Source organism: Acanthopagrus latus, chromosome 3 (genome assembly GCF_904848185.1).
Source record: "Acanthopagrus latus isolate v.2019 chromosome 3, fAcaLat1.1, whole genome shotgun sequence".
Lineage (NCBI taxonomy): Eukaryota > Metazoa > Chordata > Actinopteri > Spariformes > Sparidae > Acanthopagrus > Acanthopagrus latus.
The window spans coordinates 24,340,592-24,363,807 of NC_051041.1; the positions used below are offsets into that span (position 1 = coordinate 24,340,592).

Here is a 23,216-nt window from a genome sequence, read left to right on the forward strand (position 1 = left end):
GACGACAGAGGTAATTTGCAGGTGGAAAGCAGCCAACGATTCCAGTGTGAGCAGGCTTGCATTTGAATGTGCTCAGCCAGCACGCAGACCTTGAAATTAAAAGATGAGATGAAACAAAAAAGCTTGGCTGTGGCAGCAGTGGGAGAGTTAAGGATTAATGCGCTACCATTCCACTAACTCTGGTTGTAATTCACTCTTATTGCCAAATGCTTTCCTCAATAGACCCTAGCTGCCAAGTGGGATAGAGATAAATTTACTCCTTTAGAAATGCTACACAGGAACAATAAGACTTAAGACGGTAAATGTTTGACTCTGAAAAGGTCTAACCCATCTCAGAAATCGATTGGCAGGCGGACACACAAACGCGTTCAGGGCCGCTCACCCCTTCTTGACGATGATGACGATGGCTCCGAGGAGCAGAATGAGGACCACCAGACCGCCGACGCAGGCCCCGAGTATCAGACCCATGTCTTCAGCATGCTGGGATACCTCCAGAGCCCGCTTAGAGTCCTTACAGGCAGCTGCACAGCATGACAGGGGGGTGAGGAAGAGCAGGAGGAAAAGAGGAGGAATCTTAGAAAAGACAGCATCTGTGAATGGTTATTCAGTTCCAATTGCAAGAACAAGATACTACATGTGGTGGTTTGATGTCGATAAATCATCGACACATTCATTTTAGCATAATTACCATAAACAAACACAACTATTGCCAAGACGATTGGCAGCGGCTGCCGGTCTTATTACTGAGGGTCTGCTGGGAGGGAAATCTGCTGGATTTGACTGATTCTGAGTCAAGAAATAAAAGACACCACGCAGCCCATCCACAGTCTGTCTGCCCTCCTGCCGTCTGACAAAAGATACAGAAGTATCTGCTGCTGTACGGCTTTTTTTCTTCAAGCTGTGAGACTTCCAAACTCATCTACTGTCTCCACACTTCAGAAATTAGTTTAATTAGTTTTATGGCTTATTATCTATTCATCCATGTCTACATTTGTTTTTGTGAGTGGCATGGAGAGACAACCAGTAGCATTCAATTTTACAACAGTTGTAAAATGATAAATAAGTGAGCTTTGTCCCTTGATGCATTTCACAAAACAAAATAAAAATGTGCTTTTCTTTTACCTCAGACAGAGCCTAAACGGTGAGCAGGAAAATAATCTCTCATTTACCCCTCGTGGAGGTTTCTCTCAAGCTATGCAAATTGTTTTGGTTTGTTTTATTTTCCAAGGTTTGGGGATATGTGTAAATGTAATTTCACGACTACGCGGAGATGAATGCTTGGCGGTGTTTTCTGAAACAAGACATTTAAAAACATTCGCTACCAATGTGTCTTTCCAGTAACAGCATCCTGCTGGCAGAGACAGAAATCTCAAAGACATCAATCTCAACTCGGAACAATCACTAAAGACAATATCTTAACAAAAAACTCAATAACCTTTAACAAAAGAATGACGATATTACGTTGGTACAGCGGAGCACTGCAATTTTCAAACATTGAAATCTGCTGTTACGTTGGTATTATCATTGTAAACCGTTTAGAGCTGAAGCTGAATTGCTTTGGGCATTGTGTGTTTGTGTATAATGGTATCTTACACCCTAGCTATTGTTTTTTGTGTAAAGCAGCTGTTTGCTTGCCACTCTTACCACTCATATAGGCCTGCACATTTACAAGAATATTGTAAATACCATTTGAGTTGTAATCACGCACCCCCATGAAAACCTGAACTGCCCTTTTCTTTACAGCCATCTGCATGGCCAGATGCCACTAACGGGGAAATTAGAGAGTATGGTTTTGTTCAATTTAAGTGATAATGTGTTAATTCAATAATTACATTTTGACCGTTTCTATTTCGGTGTGGAATTGATTGGAAATTCTATTTCCATGTCTCTCTTTTGTTGCTCTGTAGTTACACAGTATACATTTCATCTCATCGTATTGTGCCATCAAGGTCTATATTTATTTTTTGGATGATTGCGATTTTTCCATCTATAAGCTGCTCATTTCCTCCAGGTGCAATTGTGGTGATTAACTCAAATTCAACAGGTCTCTTTGAATTCCGTCCAATCACCGCAACTTTGCCGTTAATCCACCCACTCGTAACATTATACCAATCGCATCACTTTAAACATGCGTCTGGTTGCAGGCAGGTGTGACACGCACGCTTCACATTGCCTATACATTGCATTCTATGATTGTTAGCAGATGGTGATGTTCAGAGCATGGCCACTACTTTTTCTTGTTCCATTGTGGACATTGTTGAAGGCTCTACAGGGCATGCATTCCACATTTTTTGGAATGCAACCTACCTGTCATATGGGTATCTGAGATTGAAACCTGTACCAATAATTACATTGCAAGAAAAACGTCTCACCCACATGGAGGTGGGCTTCCTTGTTGGACACATTATAATGTACTGATTACCTAGTAATAATATTACTATTCCAGTCAAATGTACACAGAGTCAGTTATAGAGACAACACAACATATGTCTGGAAATTTCACAGTAAATAGGTAATCATTAACAAGAGACACATTTGACATTTCTTCAAATTTACCGCCCAGTTACTACCACAACTACTATATTAACCTCAAAACTTACAGAATACTTCTGCAATATGATTTCATTATAGTATGCAGCTAGTTTCCAACAAGCAGTTAATAAATAGCTGATCATTTCTGCAATACATTTCCAGGAAACTTCCAAGTGGTTTCTGCTTAACTTCCGCTGATCATGCCATTATCATTTCCAATTAACTTCTGCCTGACTTCCCCTCAGAGGGCCACTAAATAGGAGTGAGGAGTTTCAAGATAATATCCGCTGATCGTTGGATTGTACAAGCAGAAGTCTTGCACATTTTGATAATTATTGCGCTAATAATGGGTTATTTAAAAAAAAAGTCTAATATTTCACTTGGTAATTACCACATACCTAACATGAAATTTGCTGACCTGTAAAACAAAGTGTTACCACTGTAAACAGTGTCGGAACACATGTAAACAGATTGCCGTTGTTGCAGATCCTGACTGAGTCTCCTACAGTAATTCTGACCTTGACAGGATAAGGATCATCACTCTGTGGTGTTACCACCCCCGGGATAATTCACGAGCCAAGGAAAGAGTGAGGTGCGTTAGATGTCTTCACATATCCAGTAAGAGCTTTAAAAAGACTAACTAGTCAGCAAGCTAGTGTATTACCATATAAAATGTCTAGAGGCGCTAAGGGAATAAAGAGCTCACTAAACAGTGTCAGAAAGAGCCTGAACACGATGTCAGCACACTGATACGAGCAACGCGAGCATCTACAAAGAGGAGCTAAACGTGTTTGGCTTGTGAGAGGCGACGCTCTGGTTATCTCACTGAGCTGATGCATGCGCTCATTCCGCAGCCATTTCCCTCCCACCCATATGTCACAGTCGCGGCGCATTTCTGTCTGCGTCGCCATCGCAGCTCGCCAAGAGCATGAAAACTCCCTCTCCGTGAATCATCCCGGGTCCCTGTTGTCTTTTTTTATACAAAGGTGAAAAATTGCTATTAGGTCTGAATGAACTGAAGCAGTATTATTACACATCTGGTGGCGTGCTCTTCGTTAACGAGCCAGCTGATGAGAAAACAAATAAGACGGGGAATACAACGAAACGCAAGGAGATACAATCATTTAAGGTTGTCAGGCCTTTCTCGGTGAGCTTGGCAGCACAACTGAATTGGACAACATCTCTGTATTTTAACAAAGCGCTGATGCTTCACGGGGGAGTTATTGGCATTTGTCTGTGACTGAAAAGAGGACAAAAAAAAAAAAAAAAAAAAAGCCTTACAGTGAGGCAGAATGCTGAGTTTGGCTCGATAAGCTGTGGATTGGTGGTTACTATAGCGCCTGGCAGACAATACAGCCTAACAGACTTGCCATAATCACGCGAATCAAGCTGGGTGAGTCATTCTGCTTTTAGGGCCATATTTAGAAATTGGCTATCACAGTTGATTTCGCTGCACCGAAAAGTCCCGCAATGGTCACGCAGGGAAATCCAGGAGAGGAGAGGTTAGAAAAAAAAAAAAAAAGAATAGGTATTAGGTTGCACGTGTCATCATAATTTATAATTGGTCTGTGGTTCATTAGGCAGACCAGAGGAAAGACAACTTAGGCACGCTTACTGTGAACTGTACTTTAATAGTCCAGTCACTAAATTCACTGTGGAGTACATTTCCACAGTGCTTATTCCAAAAGAGCCGCGTCACACTCGCCACATTCCTGCTATGAGTAGTTTTCTCCTTAATCACTTCTGCTTTTCTGTTTTTTTTTTTTTTGTTCTATTTTGTTTGTTTTTTAATCAGTGCCAAGGCAATGTACTGTAAATAGACTCCTCAACACATTTGTGAAAGAAGACAGTGTTCGCATATAAAACAAATAAAAGCAACAAGCATGAACAACAGCCTTGCAGGAGGCTGGAATTACCTGCACTATAATTGTAGATAAATTAAGCATAATGTACATGTGCAGATTTGTTGCCGCATTTTGCCAATGCAATTGTATATGCAGTGTATGGATGTGTGTGTAGATGTGGATTTGTGTACTAATTACCCTGCATAGCACTTGAAAAATAAATAATGCTTGAGTTAGCAATGGGTAACTTTTTCTGCCTCTTTCCTTTTCTTTTTTTAAAATGTTGTCTTGTGTTGTTTTCTGTTCCTGTAAATGTGTCAGTATGTACCCATTTGAAATTATAAAATAACATATCAAATCTAAAGAGCCAAAAATGTCCACTCTGCTGTTTAGCGTTCTTTTTTTAAAATCAATGTCGGCTCATGTCAGTGACCCTGAACATTTGCTCAAATGTTTCACATTAAAAATTTGCCTGGGGAAAAGGAGACATTATGCCCCTTGAGCTGCTGGAAGCTTTTATTTTTTCATCTCGTAAACGGCAGTGTAGAACCAGCTTCAACCTGTATATCAAATGCTTAAACAGCATTTACATATTTTGTCACATTTAACACTTGAAGCTATGTTATCTAATGCAAATGACATGACTTTCCTCTGGTTAACTTGAATGTTTGGGAAGACTTAAATGATAAGTTCATGCAAAAAAAATAAAAATAAATAAATAAATAAAATAAAATAATTATCTACTACTCTATGCACCCCCATATTGTTAGAACCTTTTAAACGCCCTTTTTAAAGCCGAAATCTTCACTGTAGCTGCTAAAAAGTGGCAGCTGTCGCTCAGGGGTAGAGCCAGCGTCTTGTTATTGGAGGGTCGCTGGTTCGATTCCCCTGGTCTGCATGTTGAAGAGTCCTTGGGCAAGATATTAAAATCCAAACTGCTCCTGATGTGCAAGTCGGCACCTTGCATGGCAGTCACTGCTATCTTTCCTGCTCTAGGAGAAAGATTCTTTAGGAGAATGCTGCATCGCTGCGAAGCTCAAGAAATGTTTTTTTTGGCTACGAAAACTCCCCCGACTTTCCATGGATATTGGGGTGAGTAGATAATGTATACATAAAAAAAATTGGGTGATCTTGTCTTCTTGATCAAAGTGCATTTTATTATACAATCAAAGCAGGCCCTGTTGATTAACTGATTAAGGAAGCTTGCGGTTCTCTATGCATGCAGAACCTGCATGTCGCTCACAAGAGTAAAACACCCACGTATCCAAGAACCCTTGAATCTGACTCCATGTTATAATACCAGACATCTCTTGTTCATCAGAAATTAGAATGGTCCAATGTGCCAAGCAGCAAAAAGGTTTCAGTTAATTTGCACTACATGACACTGCATCCGGTGATGTGACTGTTGCGCTACTCAGTACTAAAGCGATATATTCTGCAGCCCTGAAATAAACAATTTAGGTATTTATGGCATGATGTCCTTCCATTGAGCTGTCACACAGATTTTTCAAACGCTGCAAAGGCTAAATGAGAATTTAATGCTTTTCTCCTGGCTGAGCTGACATGAATCACAGCCTCTTCTTTTGGCAGAATTGTGTCTTTCAAGATGATTTGATTTGCAATGAACATGTTCACACTGTTCTTTAGTGTCAGCTAAGGTTGCCCATATTTCATCTGCGCACACACACAAAAAAAAAAAACAAAGAAGAAGGCCCGGCTGTTGAAGAGAGTAAAAAAAAACAGTTGCCCTCCACTGCAGCGGCTTGGCCGAGCGCTCTGGTGAACACAGCTGGCAGCATCTGTGTGTGGGAAGCTGGTGAGAGGAAATGAAAAACAGGCAGGAACAGTCTCAACGGGACCTTTGTGCCACCTTTAAGGGAACTGGAGTCACATCTGCTCTGGGCCTGCCTGCCACAGTCATATATGCACACCTACTGTAAAAAAAAAATGGCTCCTTTAAAAAATCCTGCAGCTCACCTCCTCTGCTCTCGTGACACGCCTGCAGACAATAATATAAGGCAGGGTTCTTTGATGTCATCGCACTTCAGATAAGAAAGAGTTCAGGGAGAGGAATCCAATTTAACTGCCACCTTTCTCAAGAGCACTACAAACTTCAGACATAATTCAGTGGGGAGGAAAGGGGGGAAACAACTCCATTCCATCCTTCGCCCCCACCCACCCCCCTCCTTCCCCAATTGTTTGAACTGAGAGCCTTCTATCTGTGTCTGCCTCTCAAGCAAACACTCCTGGTCGCTTCCTCTCCCAGGGAGAAAAAAAGAAAAGGATACGTTGCCGCATTCTGGGTTTCAAAGCCATCAGAGCCCAGGAGGGCTTTGCCAAAATGTCAGTGTCAGTGATTCTACAGGAACAGAGTGAAGACATGGATGCATGTTTGCTTTCACCTTTCCTGCGGTGTCTCTGTTGAGGGGGAGATTGGCACAGGGGGCTTCCTTCGCGAAGCACCCAAAACAAAACTAAGTCTGTGTCAAAGCCCCCTGAACAGCTACCTGATCCGGGATAACTGCCCAATTCCCTCACATGCACGCCGTTTCACATTGTTGAGACCGCAACAAAATCCTGCAGTGGTTAAGATCACCTAGAGAAGCACTATTTCACTCATTCAACATTATTTTAGCCAGGAGACAAGCGGTGGCCTCCGTCTCACCCCGGTGCTGCTGCTCTGCTATTCTAGAAGCATTTGCAGAATTCAGAATTCTTATTTTCAGCCACTCATTACAATAGATAATGGTAACATTTTATCCAGCAGTAGAAAAGGTGAGACATGGGGATACGTCACTGCAAGACCACATTAAATCTTAAACAAGTATTATTACCTTATTATTCGAACTAGTTACTATCATTATGAGCCAGTATAATTTTGGATTCCATTTCAGTGCAGACAGACGTGCGGCCACCACAAAGCAGATCTCCAAAATGGAACCCAAATCCTACAATACCAACTGGGTTAGGATGATTTACTTCAATTTCACCTCAGAATGAGTGGCTCAGATGAAAGGTTTCAACTAGGGGCTTGTTAAAATCTCGATTGTTAACGTATCAGCCCCCAGGATCCGTGTTGTAAAGCTGTCACCAAGAACCCAGCAAACCCACACCTGAATAAAGCTGACGAGCGAATAATTTACATCCACAACCTTTAAAGTTATGATCCTGGGTTGATTTGGTGACATGTGGCTACTGCTGGTAAATGTTAGTGCCTTTTAATAATGCAAGTGAATCAGTCACTGGTGGCTACCACAAAGCAGAAGAAATGCAGTTTCGAGGACATATTAAAGGACAACTCCACCAAATGTGCACATTAAGGTGTGTTAACATGGCTTGTGGAGAAATACTGCTTATGTGGAAAAAGTAATAATAAACGGTTTGTGGCTCCAGAGGAGGCTGCACACAATCTGATTAACTGCCTCCCTTGATGTCGCTCGGTGCTAAATTGCATTGTGGGTAATGCAGGCACCAGATGTGGAACAGGGAAAAGAATGTTTGGACTCAAAGAGGTGATCTATATATACATATACAGGTGACTGTTCTGCTGTATTGATTGTGACCATGTGTTTTTTAAGCTATCCATATTGCAATGCTAGACTAGTGGACTGCTTTTCAGCTGCTTTTTAGCCTTCGTGACCCACAATCAAACTTAGCTACTGAGTGACATCACTGGAGGCAGTTAGGCAGATAACATGCAGCTTCCTCTGGAGCCAAAAAAGTCTGTGTGCACCTGTTTTCACATAGGCAGTCGTGCTTGCCAAGACCTATAAACACACTTGTGTAAAACTGGTGGATTAACCCTTTTAGAGAGCTGTGTATGTCCCACGCCACTGCAAAGTGCTGGAAGAAATGTCTTGCTCCACAGTTTCTCATTCTGATATGGGCTCTGTCTCGTTTCTCTTAACCAATCACAATCAGCTTGTGAGGTACAGGGACAGTGTCCATGTGGTGGAGAGCTCTGCCATTGAAATAGCTCAAATCTCTGCAAATGTTAAGGTTAGCGCTGCTAGCATGTTTAGGCATATACCGTTACCGAACAGTTTAGTGTGAGAGTAATTTGCCATTTTCAGGGTATGGGTTGCTACCCTGGAGGTGTTTCTTTTGTGTTTGTTTTTTTTCCTCATTTCCCATAGCGACAGGGATTTTGAAAAGGGTAGAGGTGAATACCGTCTGAAAATAGGCGCCCAGTGACAGCCGGCTCAAAAGGCCTATTCCCCATAGACCACCATTATAGAAGAGATGTCTATAAAACAGGACACCTCTTCAGCTGCAGTGGGCCTCACTGTGGAAGTAAACCAGGAAGCTGGAAATAGTTTTTGGCTTATGCAGACAACAAGCATTTCCAATTGCTTTCAATCAAGTGATTAAATACATCTAATATAGATGATCAGAAAAAGCCACATATGTCATCCTTCCATTGCACTAATGATGAACTCATGACTGAATGGTTCCTTCCACAGTCTGTGTATGCATCATTAACAGTTAATTCTCTGCACAAAAGGGAAGCAAACATGGAAATATATTATAAAGCTATTTGGGGAAAATATCACCCAAAACAAAATCAGAAATTAGTTTGAATGTGACTGAATTGAAAGTCTTCCTTTGCACTTCTTGGCTAGAAAGCCACTGGTCCATTAGCTTTCCACCACAATTTCTCATCCAGCATTACTTAATTTGTTTGTTTTTAGAGAAAATTAAGCATGTTCCAAAGACAACTATCCATATTTGAAAACACAGTATTATCTGCTACAGCACTCACTATTTGGAGTTTAAATCTGTGTGGCTTAAAGGTAGACACAAACAACATTCCCCTGCCTTAGCATTTATTAGAGGTAATACACTTGCTCGTAGTAGCAACAACCGAGGACAAAATTTGACTTCTATCTGTTCATTAAGTCTATAATGGAGATGTGAAAGCTTGTAACGATGGTGCCATGTTGACTGGATCATTGAATAGTGACAGTAACAAATGTGATAAAGTTTCTTTCATATCCATGATATCCGCAAATACTTTCTCCACATTTTCTTTTCCCAAAATATTTAGCTGTGATCTCTGCCGTCAGAAACAGATGCACTGTTTGGTCCCTTCTGTCCGACTCGCTCTGTTGAGCTGGTAGCATTTAACCCGACATGGTTTTTGTCTGTTAAAGGCCATTAAAGGAGAAATACTTTATAAACACAAGCAAAAGATGAGTAAAAAAATAGCATTGCTGTCTAAATGTTTCAGGGTTGAATTCTGTTTTACAAATGTTTTTTTTTTTTTTTTTCTTTTTAAATTGTGCCATTATTATCTTCATGTTTTTTTTTCTGTTTTGTCGCATGACTTTGAGGCTTTCTTACTTCTGAAACAGGACGTTAAGTTTCTTTTTTCACTTCAGCTCTTTCTAACTTTAACCTTCTCCAAGATTTGCAATCGCGATAAAGCCGAGGCTTCGTCTGCACTAAAAGAAGAGCGCCGTCATCTTGTTTAGTGTTGTAAACCACCTCTCTATCTGATATTCATGGTAGCCATTTTAAAGGTATACAGAATCATTATCACTGTGAATAAGACTTACTGATGTGAAACTGTTATATGAAAGACGCTCAAGATTGAAAAGGAAAGTTTTACCTTTGCGAGCAATCCGTATGCAGTTGATTCTGGTCTCCTGTGAGTAAAAGAAAGGGAGTTATTTCATTTGGCTTGGTAGCATGACAACAACAATGATTAGAACGGGGGGGGAAACACCAGGGTGTAAGTTAATTATGAGTCAGCCTGCCGAAATCCACAACCTTGTCTAAAAAGTTGCAATGCAGGCAGCCGTGTGTGTCAAAGTCACCCAGACCTTTGCTACACGGAGGAAGTAATTGAAATTTCCGAGAGGATGACATCTCCTTGTGATACGACAGACCTACGCTCCCCTTTACCGAGTAAGGTCCTGCACCGAAGTTCCCTGATTGGCTCCAGCAGCCCCCCCACCCCCCCAAAAAACAGCCACCTTTATCCCAGAGATAGAGGGCCATGTTCCCAAATTAAGATTTAAGGAAGTTAAATCAGCCTTTATGGGCAATTATGCTAATCTGTGCTCTGAGATTGGAGTCAAAACCCTTTCACCTAAAACGGTTGCCAAATTACCTTTTTAATTGGAAATCTGTTTCAAGTGGGTTCTCATCTCCTCTCATCTCTAACAGTGACAGATAAGTCATATTTACTCCCACCCAGGGGTTATTAAAGCAGAGGCAGGTAGTATGTCATGTGTCATCTTGCCCTCTGTCAAGGTGGGTTTTTAGCCTTTTCGAACAGAAACCCCAATCCTTGTCAAAGTAGCAATTTAATGCAGCTGAGCCGCCGATCTTGTTTAGAAGAGGAATATACAGTATGTTGAAGAATCCCCATCCCTGGGTGGGATTTTTAATCATTTTATCAGATCTGATTCCAGTTTTGGATCTGCTTATCAAATCTGAATCCTTTCTAATCCCTTACAGAATCCACCGAGGTTGTAAGCAAATGTAGTTATAAAATATCAAGAACTCAAAGGTTCAGTCGGGATGTGTAATAAAGTTTTGATGTATGTGAGAACATGAACGCCAGACTAGACAGGCAGCTTACTTAGCGTTCGCAGTCTTGATCTACAGCCAGAAAATAAGATGAGCAAACGGAGGTATGATATTTTTATAATATAGCACATTGACAGCCTTCAAATGCTGCAGACCTTATTTTTCATTCTGAGTGGTTCCTGATTAACAACTGAGTTGATCAGCTTAAAATATCAATATGATATGATTGAGAGTTTAATTGAAGCAGCATTAATTGATATTTTGGGCTGCATGAGAACAGCTGAACAAGCTCTATGCACTGACATAGAGTTTTATTACATTTTAATTGGTCATTTGAATATGCTTTTGACCATTTACACACCTAGAGAAAAGTTTTTATTTATTCATTTCAGTCCAGTTCTCACTCTCTCATTAGCTCAGTTTTGGTCACCACTTCATGTTATTTATCTTTATCAATTATCATTTTTATTTAATCAGAAATTGTGTTGACTGTTGACAATGTCTGGTGACCCAACTTGATGGTCAGGCCAATAAACGATTATATTGTCTATAACCGATGCCATCACAACATTGTGATTTAGAAATCATCCCCCCCACCAGGCAGTAGTTGTTTGCATTGTGGCGTATAGAGATGTGGGAGACAAAGTAAAGTTTGTTGCTGCTCAACGTTACATGCCTGTGTCCCGTTTAGTATTTTCTTGTTAAACCGACCTAGTTCGCGGTAGGCTAGGCTAGCCCAAGGTGCTTGGTTACATTGTTTGCAGCAGTGGTTCTATTCTACGAGCTGCTGTTGGTGTGTAACTCTGCTGGGTGAGACAGTCGACGTCAGAGCAACTGTGGAAAGTATTATAGACTGCAATGGTTAGCTGATGAGCTACTCCAGCTTTATAGCAACTCTGGGGGGACACACTACCTTATATACAGAAACATAGTAATAACCAGCAAAAATGATGTCATTGTCCATTGAAATGTTTCAGTATTGTCATATTCAAATTTGGAAGACATGGCCCAATCCTACTGAATATTGGCCTATAATCGGTCGACTCATTGTATGCAGTTTATACATCTATGTAAGTGAAAACATAACTTGTTTTTACTTTTGATACGTACATTGAATATCAGTATACTTTTAGACTTTTACTTTTTAGATTTTTACATATCTTTACTTTTACCCTAGTGTGACTTTTAGCTTTGTTTACAATACTAGAACTCTCTGTGGGTTTGTTGACTTAAAGGTTCACCCACCACACACAATACAGCAAGTCAGACACTGCTGTTACAGGATAACATAGTGTTTTAGCAAGTTACTTACATTCAGATTTAAAGTCAGTTAGCTATTGCTGATGCAAACAGCTTCACGGACAAATACAACTGTCAATAACACTTTTTGTTAACTGATTGAATGTGGCTGGTTTGCCAATCTGGAGCTGGATCAGAAACAAATAAGAAACCCAACACTACCCAGTGCACATGCCAGCATATCCAGCAAGCGAAAACTGTGATGAGTGACAGGTAATCCCAGATGATGAGTAATGATAAACTCAACAGAGGGCTGAAAATGAAATATCAGCGTGCTGGTATTTTATTTTTAGTGTAATAGATAGCAGCAATCGAGATATTAGAGAAAAATGGTGTGTTTTTCCTCCTTGTGTGTATCAAAAGAAACTGGCAGCACCAATCATGTATCTTTCAAGCCCCACTGAAGGCAAATCTGCCAAAGCAATTACTGTTTCAATTCAATAGCGGCTCATGGTCCACAATAAGCCCCGTACATCTAATTTATCCGGGGTAATTGTCAAAATAATTTTCTCTTTCTCTATCTCTGTGCAGCCAATCTCTCGTGAAACACAGCTATAGTTGAGGAAATGGACTGGATATGATAATGTTAGGACAAAAAAAGAAAATCCTCAACATGAATGATATTATTCGGTCTGTTGTGTTGGCTGAGTTCTGTCCCAGAGCTGTTGTGCCAACAGAGCTTTTAATTCGGTTTTAAGGCAGAATTATCAAGAACGGCGGTCAATGAGGGGAAAAGTTCAATGTTGATTTCAGATCAGATGATCAAGATTTCCGTATGACTCAGCGTGTCTGCTCCGACCCCGTCCAGAGGCTAATTGCAGTCACTCCAGCTCCGAAGAGCCACCTACCAGCTCCCAGGGGACGCTGGCAGCATCCCCTGAGTACTCAGACACCGATATTTAGATGAGAAGTTGCAGACAGGCAGGCACACATAAGCTCCATATGGCCCTAATGAATTAAACAGCATTTACTTTCACTGCTTCTGTGCACACAGGCCAGCACATTCCTTATTCATGCTTCAGTCACTTTTTAAATTGCTCGAGGAGTCGCTTTTCAGATGGTTTTAAGCCTGGGAGGCAGTGTTTGATTCTCCCTGCAGAAAGAAACAATTCTTACAGTTTTTGAAAAGCTTGAATATGAGAGAATCTGACAACCGGACCATTACAAAAAATTGCAGGAGTACACATCGTATTCTGCATGTAATTATCTTCCGAAAAGCAGTTAAGATTAATTTGGCCACTTGGCTCTTGTGATGTTTTTGAGGGTTTTTCGTTTAGAAATGATGCAACATTAACAAGTTGAGGATTCACCAGAGAGGAAACAATCGACCTGAAGTCGTCCTAAAAATGCATTACACACATCAGCCCATTTGGTGATAAATAAAGCCCTGTTTATGCAGAAGACTGCTTCCTCTCTTGTAGCGCTGCCAGCACACTGCCTCCCAGCTTCTGGCTTGCTCGACGCAAATCTAAACTGACTGTCAAGGTTGCTAAGACATAAAAGCAGTGCGTCTGAGCACCAGAAGCAAAAGCCTCGTCAGGCATCTTAGCAGTTCTCACCCCTCTGAAGTTACTGGTGGCCTGAAAGTAGATGAGGTAGTTCTTGGTGGGGTCCAAAGGGCTGTTCCAATAGCCGTTGTAAGTGTGGTTGTCACCCACGGTGAAGGGGGTGGCCTCTGGCAGACTGCTGGGAGCCAGCTCAGCTGTGTAGTAATGTGGCGCCCCTTTGGCCTGCGCCTCATTGTGGGAGTTTGGTGTGGGGAAACAGTCGACAGCACCCAGCTCCCTCCGCTTCACCTTACGGGAACCATCCTCTTCCACCACCACCACCTGGTAAGCACTGGGGGAGGACAGTATGGTATTTAGTACTCCAAAATAATGTTAAAAACATCATCATATATGTGCATCTCTTCAGAATGTACAGTAATAGACTATCAAAATATCTGCCATCAGTTTGACTAATTCAAGAAAAAAATTATATTCTCGGATTCCATCTTCTTAAAGCATGTAAACATTTTCCTTGGTAGCTTAGGGGTGAACATGGTGCACAATATTCTAAATAATTAAAGGAATGATGGTCAAAACAATGTCAAAATTGTCAAACAATTAAGATCCAAGTTACATGGAACCACACTTCCCCCTTCAAGAAAGTAGCTGAAATCTACTGAGGACAAAAAGAAAAAAAAAAAAAAAAAGATAATCTAATCTAATAAATGTCATTAAAACTTTGCTGAAATGGAGAATGACACCATTCTTACATGAAATGTGGAAAAACATGGAAAAAGGCGACAGTGGAAGGCAGCAGATCACACTCATGAATCATTTATCATTTGACCTGGGAGTGAATGCCTCACGTACTCTTTCAAGAGGTTTCACAGTAAAAAAATGTACTCTATAATAAAGTGTATACACAACAGTACCTAAATAAACCATAAGCAATTTTAACAGCTTTATTTTTTAAAGCTCCTTGAACAATGTTTATTGGTCAAGTCATATTATGCTCTGTCATATGTGCTACAGTGACTAAATTCCAACATCAAAATGCAAAATTCATTGAAAGAATTCAATGATGTACTGTTTGTCTATTTTATCCAATAGCAATGTCAGTAGCTCTCCGGGGGAATCAATATTCATGGCCACCTTTAGAGAGTTTGTTTTGTTTGTCTTTGACCGAGGCTTGCCTCACAGGTATGTCTGACCCAGAGGAGTTTATCCTTCCACGAAGGATTGGACTTTCTTTTCCAGTTTTTTTCTCAAAGCCTAGTGCCTCAATTTTTTTTCTTCACCTGGATTCCTGACTGAAATTGGAGTGTGCCGCTCGTTAGAGTGACACAGCTGTCAACCAGTCAATGTATGATTGGTTGGTATGTGCTGTCATTCCAAAGCTGTCTGACAGGGTGAGTCAAGTTTCAGGAGAGGGGGAGAGAGAGAGAGAGAGAGAGAGAGAGAGAGAGAGAGAGAGAGAGAGAGAGAGGGAGAGAGAGAGAGAGAGAGAGAGAGATGTTGTTTTTTCATTCTTCTTTATGATTCAATACTACAGTACTCAATCACAATAGGATCAAATGTGGACCGCCAGATGGAAGTAACAGGATCCCTGCTTAATAATTAATTACTCAAATAATTTCATTTTATACAATCTGTACAAAACCTAAGTAAAAAAAAAACCCAGTTCTTCACATATGTTCATAAAATTGGTATTTGCCGTGCAACAAGCCTCCAGAACCATTTGCTCAGGAGAGCTCTTTTTGACTGCGGCTATAAATATCACAGTGCGGATGAGCACCGAATGAATGCTGGCGTAGGAGTGAACAGTGTATTAGTTGTACCTGACAGGAGCCCCTCTTGCCAGCGCAGGTCGCAGCAGCACAGTGATGGTGCTCTCCGACTCACTCAGCGGAGAGGGGATGTCTTCATAGTCAAAGACCGGAGCTGAGAGAAGAAATGAAGTGGGAAAGTCACACAGGGGGGGTTAAGGCAGTGTCAAAAGAAAGCTGAAATACTGCGGAGGCCAACCTGAACCATTTTGAGCGCTTCATTTTTGCATTTCATAAGAAAGATCAAATATAGGTTGTTTATTCAAGAGTTTAAAAAGACACGCAGCTGCACTTCTGCCTGCATATTTTAGTATTTTATCCACCCTTACATAGTAAAGATAGAGTGTGCTATCTTTATTCATTACCCGCACTTGTCCCCTGTGTACTACAGTGTGTGGAGGCCTCCCACACAGTGCCACTGACTGATGATGACTCGAAACAGCAGCCAACTACAGAGAAAACAAGAGGCCCTTATAATATAATTAGGACAGATCTCAAAGCTGCACAACCTCAGCAAAGCTCTGGGGACAATCAGGTTGAGTGTTCCCATCTCTGTTTACTACAGGGAGAGAATTAACTGGAGTATGTAGTGAAGCAAATGGCTACCCTGGTACGGCAGATAAGCTCAAACAAAAAAAAAAAAAAGGCTCCAGAAGGGGAGGGGAAACGTTTCTGCGTCGAAGGCATTAACGCTTGTTGTAAAAATCAGCTTGTGTAACCTGTCATCCCGAAAAAACACACACTCGAGCTTGCACGCAGCAGCTGAGGTCTGCAGTGTACGCAGCGGTGTCGGGGATCGTTGCAGCCAGTGCATGTTAGGTGGTTAAATCCAGCATGAATTATGAAAAGACTAATAGTGCAACATTACACTCTCATGCTCGCTGCAAAAATGGTAGCAGGAGTCGGCTTCCCCCACTGGGCTTTTCTGACAGCGCAGCCCGGAGAGAGCATGTGGTACTGTAGGTTGAACTGTATACCTTGACAGCTGTGAAGCCCACAGAGGCTAAACCAGACGGAACAGGTACAGATAATAAGGAGGGATGGAGAACAGGCTGCATTGTTTACAGTGTGGGTTTTTACTTCGAATAAAAGAAATTCCTGTTGTTTGGATCCAGTACAGCTCATTTTTATTGATATGTTTCAAGAAATAAAACTTTAATCATCTGGTACCAGTCAGCTGGAGCTCCATTATTTTGGCATCAACAATATCATGTATAGCCGAGTACAGCAACATCTATCGCACCTGTGCAGCTCTGCACCAGCAGCATGGAGCAGGGTGAGGCCATTACAATACAGGTGATTTATATGACCTGATGACCTGCCATTGTGACAAAAAAAAGCAAATATAACATGCAGAACCAAAAAAAAAATTGAGTAGCCTTAACATACTTTATTACTTTACTACTTGGTAATATACAACCCAGTATCACAGCAAATTGTCTAACAGATTGACCAGTCTTAACCTACCTGTTCTCATCCCTTGGTCAAGTCAGCAGAAACAAACATGCATTGTCCGTTACAGAATAAATGTGTCAAAACTACTCAGTTAGGTTTTAAGACAACCTGCTTCTCACAGGACTTGAACCTTGATCGCCTGGGTGAATGAACAAATTCTGGATCGCCCCTGACTGACCTCCTCTCGTCACAGACTTCACGGCTCTTTCAGCTATCTCAGCATTGTCACCCTGTGCAACGTTTGGGGGAATTCATGAAATCTTCCTTCGACGAGTAAAACAATGTTTGCGAAAACTTCTTAACTGTGCTCTTGAGTTTACAAATTGTGCACACTTATTATCAGAACACATTATCATATCCTTAAAGGCTTAAAAGATGGCACAGTAAGTTTACATGCACACTGAGTTTAATACAGGTCACGTAAAAAGTGCATTAAGTTTGGCTATTCCAATGTACTTTTTTTAACAAAGGAAAGAGGGAGTAGATATTGGGGCTTAGTTTTTGCCTGATCCTGACCGGACAGGATCCGGGACCACCTAGATTGGGACGGGCATCATTTAAATAGGATCCTGCACCCCCTTGGTCAATATCAAATAAATGTTGTATTATTTCAAATGTTTCTATCCTTTCCATTTATTTCCCATACAAACAAATTGACTGATTTTAAATAGAGAGAAGGAATGGTGATGTCACACAAGGCTGTAAGTTTTGTGGACGAAATGTGTGCTATGCTGGCACGTGATTTATGCTCTTTAGTGTCTAAATAGTTTGCCATATGATCACTGTAAACCCCACGAGAAGAGGGGCGTTTGTGCTGTGAAATGATGAAACGAGTAGGCATACGGTAAATTTAAGTTGTGCGCGCATAGCCATGAAACTGCAACGCTGTCCATGGCACTGAAATGGATCGGAGCCGATCAATCAGACAGGCAGACATACAGACAGACAGACAAACAGCCTGCTGCCTTTTTCTAGTTGTATGTATTCCATTTCCCTTCATTGCAGCAGTCTATCAACATGGGAAGACAAGTCGTCAGGGAGGTGAAGGGACAGTCAAGGTGAGAGAAAAAAGGGGAAGAAAGCGAGTGGAAACAGCAATGTTAATCAGAGGTTACCACGCACCTCTCCCTGCTGATTTTGAGTGATTACTGTGAATGCTCTAATTAGTACACGTAAATAAATAATGCTCAGTTTGTAAAGAAGACAATTTTATATTTGTTAACTGCTAGCCCCAAGGCGCTGTCCAATGCGCTCCAGATCTGACCTGCCAGAACAGAACCGTCGCTGTGTTGCAGGAATTGGATTTACAAATTAAGCCCTGGTAGGCCTATTGTCTTTTTCAAAATAAGGGCAAAAAACAGGCATATTATTAACATAATATGATATATTGCACAAGTTGTTTAACAGGCAAACTGACTAAATCTGTATCCATGTATCTATATCCAAAATGTGATGATCCATTTAGATCACACTGTGTATGTCCTGATTTTTTTTTACCAATGTTATTCCAATGTACAGTCACATCGCAGCTGTATCAATGTAGTGATTGCAGTAAAACACATCGAAGTAGTCTACGTTAATCATTTATTCTAAGAGCTTCCCTCAAAAAGATCTTTGTGTTTTATTCATGGTTAAAAAAATGTATGTCATGCTACTTCTGACTTAGCTTCTGAGACACAAACATTCAAAACTGACATGGCGACTAAAGACCCTTGACAGCTTCATGTAAACCTAGAATGTTTTTGGCATCTGAACAACAGAAAAAAAAGGCTTTAAATAGCAGCTCTTCCCTTTCCCCTGGCAGCATCAAGAGGTTTATACTGATGTATATCCAGAAATAAGCAAAAAGGAGAAAGTGATACATGGTGACCTGTTTGAGAAGCCTACTTTCACTATTTTAGTATGAATTCCTGGAAAAAAAAAATAAAATAATCCACACTCTCTAATAACTCCCAGTAATTTCTACTGGGAAAACATCACAATAGCATTTGATGTTTCATCTCAGTAAACACAATTAGTGAAACGGCTCACAGATACCCATTTGTAGATGAGAGTGTACCACATTCCCTACAGGCACATTTTCCAGACTGATCTCAAGATCCATACCGGCAACCTTTTCACTGACAAACACTGCTGCTCTAATTTCTCAGCTGCTGCGTCGCCTTTGAATGATAAACACCGACTCAGTTTGCGGTGATGTCGGCTGAACAAAGCTGTTTTCACCCAAGCCATTCAAATGGAACATTTGCAGTTGGCTGTAATTCAGGTCCGCTGTCATTTCATCAAGCTGAGAAAATGCATGTCTGAAAGCTGTTTGGCTGAGAGAAAATGAAGAGAATTTGTATAATGTAAAAGTATATGTGTAATTGAATCAAAAGCTCTTCAAAAGAGCAGTATTACAAGTAATTTCACACAAGACAGTAACTGCTGTCGTCTGCTTTGAGTAGAAACACTTTTTGCTTGGCATAGTCACAATGTATGAATTTTGCACTATTGGGATACATTACACATGGTACAAGAACATTGTTTAATTATTCGAGTTTGCCATTTAAGACTTCATGCACACACACACACTTTTAAATCTATTTTTGGGAGGCCCAAATTGATATAATGCATTTAATTTTGACCCTAACCCTAACTATGTTAAACTTAACCCTTAAATCTAAGTTGTAACCTTCAAGAAGCCCTTTGAAATTGTGAAGATCCAAAATGTCCTAATTTACCGAAAAGGTCCTTACATTTTTGGTTTAGAATTGGTTACGTCCTCATTTTGCGTCACACATGCACACACACACACACACACACACACACACATACACTGAGGTGAACTCAGCACAGCAGGTACATGAGTCAGCACAAGGCCTCACCAGAGATGTTGGTGGTGATCTCAGTTAGCGCCGTCTGGCCGAAGCCCTTGGCGGTTCGGGCCCTTACTGACACCAGGTAGGTGGTTCCAGGGTGCAGGCCAGAGAACATGTGATACGTCTCATTCCTCAGCTTGGACACTGTGCGGCGAGGTCCTGGCACGTTAATGCCTGGGTCTGACGACTCGATACTCTGATAGCTGATCTGGAAGCAGGCAAAGAAATGAAAAAAGACAAAGGTTTACATACTAGCACCTATTAGACACAATGATGTTTTGTGCTTAGTGCTAGTGAGAGCATGGTAACATGCAAGTGCTAAGCAGCTATGATGTTTACCATGTAATGTTTACCATGATCTTTGTTTAACATGTTTTTATGCTAACGTTTGCTGATTAGCGCTAAACACAGAGTCCAGTTAAGGCCAATCTGTATGACCTGGATGTGTTTAAATGATGATCTAATGATGGGGCTAGAACATTTAGGGGATCCACTTTATTACAATCCATCCATGGGAACATAGGTATCTGTATCCAATTTCATGGAAAATCAACAAAAAGATGCTGAAATATTTTGGTCTGGATTTAAGTTGTGGACCGATGACTTGCCGACATCACTATCTCTGTTGCGCTAGTAAAAAAAAAACTATGACCCATTACGAGCACTTAAATTTATCAAATTTTTATAACTATCAGTTAGAGTTTTGCTTTTTCTTATGCTCATCTCAGCATGTGTTCAAATTAGGTCATAGTAAGTACTTCCCAATTAAGCATAGTTGTGTCAGAACAAATCTTACTGTCTAACCCTGCAGACTATTTGTAATATGACTCACGGCTTATTTATCACACTGCCTGAAAGATTAAATTTAGATGGCATTTTATTTAAAGGCTCTCTCACGAGAAGCATCTCTCAATTAATCTTTCGACTACTGCAAAAAGATGTCGTCTCACAGCGCAGATCTAATAAATCTAATGCAGCAGTTAGCCGCTGATAATCAGACTCAGGTATATTCTCTGTCAAATCCTCGTTCTACAGCACCAGTGGCCTGATTTTCCACAGTTTTCTGGATTAGCTGATAAAGTGAAGCCAGAGAAAAATTATCAAGTGCTGGAGATGACAAGTATGAATGAAGACCAACATCATGTCGTTGCTTCTTTTATTGCATTTTGATAAATGTGTTGTGCATGTGTATGTGTAACTCTGTCAAACCCTCAGAATTGGACAAATGCATGCTGGAATGGTCTTCAGCCACCCATAACCCTGAACAGTATGAGCAGTAAACAGATGAATACATGGCTCAATAGTCGGGAGCAAAGTGAAATATATGTTATTGATTAACTCCAGGACGTAAATCAAGGGGGACAAGATGATTGCTCTTGCCTCGTTTAGTATTTTAACTCTTTGTTCTTCAATGATGTAACACAGGCTTCACTTTAGTTTCATAAGATGAGCCTAAGCCGTGTATGTGACTGATATCATCGACCGACTTAAGCTCAACATAAATGTCTTAAGATGCACATTTCTCTGCTAGTAAATAATGTTTTTAACTTATTGAATAAAAATGTGCCGGGCATGTAGCTTTGGCTTGTCAGTTGAGAAACACAATGGCGCCTTCGTCACAGGGATGTTCCAAATGTAATGGCTATAACACTAAAACTGTACAGTCCTCGTTGTTTTTTTTCTAAGGTTTCGTTGAGGTAGACAACCAAAGGACACTGATGAAACTACCCACAAAACCTGTATAATGCAAACGTCTGTGCCTATAAACTATTAGAATGGAACCTGAGGCTTGATGTGCACACATGCTACAATTATTTACTTTTGTATACTTTAGACGTAGCGCGATTGCATATAAAGTCAACTGAGAGATGATTAGTAGTAAATTGTAGTAAAAAAATCGAGCAGTCAAATTTGCTCCAATGATGTAAGGCGAAAATTTGCTTTGCTCTCTGAGTGAACATATTGCACAGTGTTGGCACACGGCAGAATGACTGTTGAGTTGTCATTTAGCTTGAATGACTGGATGACTGGCCAATACCTGGCAACATTCAGATAACAAACTATTGTCGCCTTCTTTTGGTGGGGTTGGGGGAGTAGGAAATAAATAAAAATACATAAAAGTGAATAAATAAATAATTACATGTATTAATGATTTATCAGAATTCCATTTTCCATTTTCATTTATATTTACATAATGACAACATATCAAATCATCACCAGAAGACATTTTGGGCCAAAACACATTCATATTTGTGATCATTTAGTATTTCATGACCATAATAAGCGTGTTTGTATGAATTTATGTGTGCGTGTTGTTGTTGTATGCCTGTAAGTAGGTATGCATAAACATGTATGTGTATGCGTGTGTGTCATCACTGAGTGCACTGAATATGACTTGTTGTCATTTTATGAGGCCAACTTGGCAGGCTCTTAGACTGAGTATGTCTGTGAGTACCCTTCTGTTCTTCAGCATGCCTGTGCCATTGGGAGCTTATGTTGGCTTACATCATTTTCCGCCACTGTGCCCTACATTCAAATAATAATTGAGGCTTTGTAAAAAGAAAGCATGGTCACTATCCTGGTGAATAGCCCTTATAGATGGAAACTGCTCAGTTCAACTCTTTTTTTTTTAGGATTTTTAGGGAGAATGCCATCCTGCCTTGACATTTTGACTACAGCTGACATTAAGTTAGCTGGCCTGTCTTGACTTTCGAATTGGGTTGTGGGTTGCCAGGTTGATAGACTGATTGACAGATGGGTTGGAATTGTAAGTAGTGTATAGATTGTGTGTGTAGATAGGGTTAGACGAGCTGACAACTTGGGTGACTATCATGAAGTTTGAAGGCCATGCGTATTGCAGTACCTTCCTGAGACAAACAACAAAACAGGAGGATAGTGGGAGATGGCCTTGAGATTCCAGATGAAACCTTGGTCTGACTGGGGCCCCTGCCTAATTATAGTCGCAGATGTTAGCGAGAAGACTTGTATTCTCATGATAGCTTGTGTTCCAATGACAACAAACATAACTAATAACTAATAAACAAAGATCGTTGATAACAATTTAAAACAGGAAATGATGAGTTTTTTCATTGGACACAATGGAAATAGAAAAGGTAATATGTTACTGCAGTGCTTTGTATGCACTTGTGTTACAAGAATAAGGTGGTATTTTTTTTACCACATATAGACTGTAATGGCTGTGTTAGGATAAACCAAGTGCAGTGCCATATATGTTTCCCCACTGGCAACAAGCAGATATTGGCCAATATTTAGTTATTTTTGTTGATTCTCAAACACTGGTAAAGAAAATTTGCCTCGGAAGTCCAGGTTTATACATCCAGAGCAGTAGTAGTTTGGAGGTTAAGGGGAAGGGGT

General features: G+C 40.6%; 1 protein-coding gene across 4 annotated transcripts in view; it reads right to left on the reverse strand.

The window, feature by feature from the left end:
• Positions 1 to 23,216, reverse strand: part of ptprua (protein tyrosine phosphatase receptor type Ua) — a 196,891-nt gene that overhangs the window by 43,436 nt on the left and 130,239 nt on the right. For all 4 annotated transcript variants that reach the window (XM_037093288.1, XM_037093287.1, XM_037093286.1 and 1 more), the window contains exons 10-14: positions 19,848 to 20,049; positions 15,538 to 15,640; positions 13,772 to 14,051; positions 9,988 to 10,024; positions 383 to 521 (exon numbers count right to left, since the gene is read on the reverse strand). In XM_037093288.1, the coding sequence (XP_036949183.1) occupies positions 383 to 521; positions 9,988 to 10,024; positions 13,772 to 14,051; positions 15,538 to 15,640; positions 19,848 to 20,049 (761 nt within the window). The remainder of the gene's footprint in view (positions 1 to 382; positions 522 to 9,987; positions 10,025 to 13,771; positions 14,052 to 15,537; positions 15,641 to 19,847; positions 20,050 to 23,216) is intronic.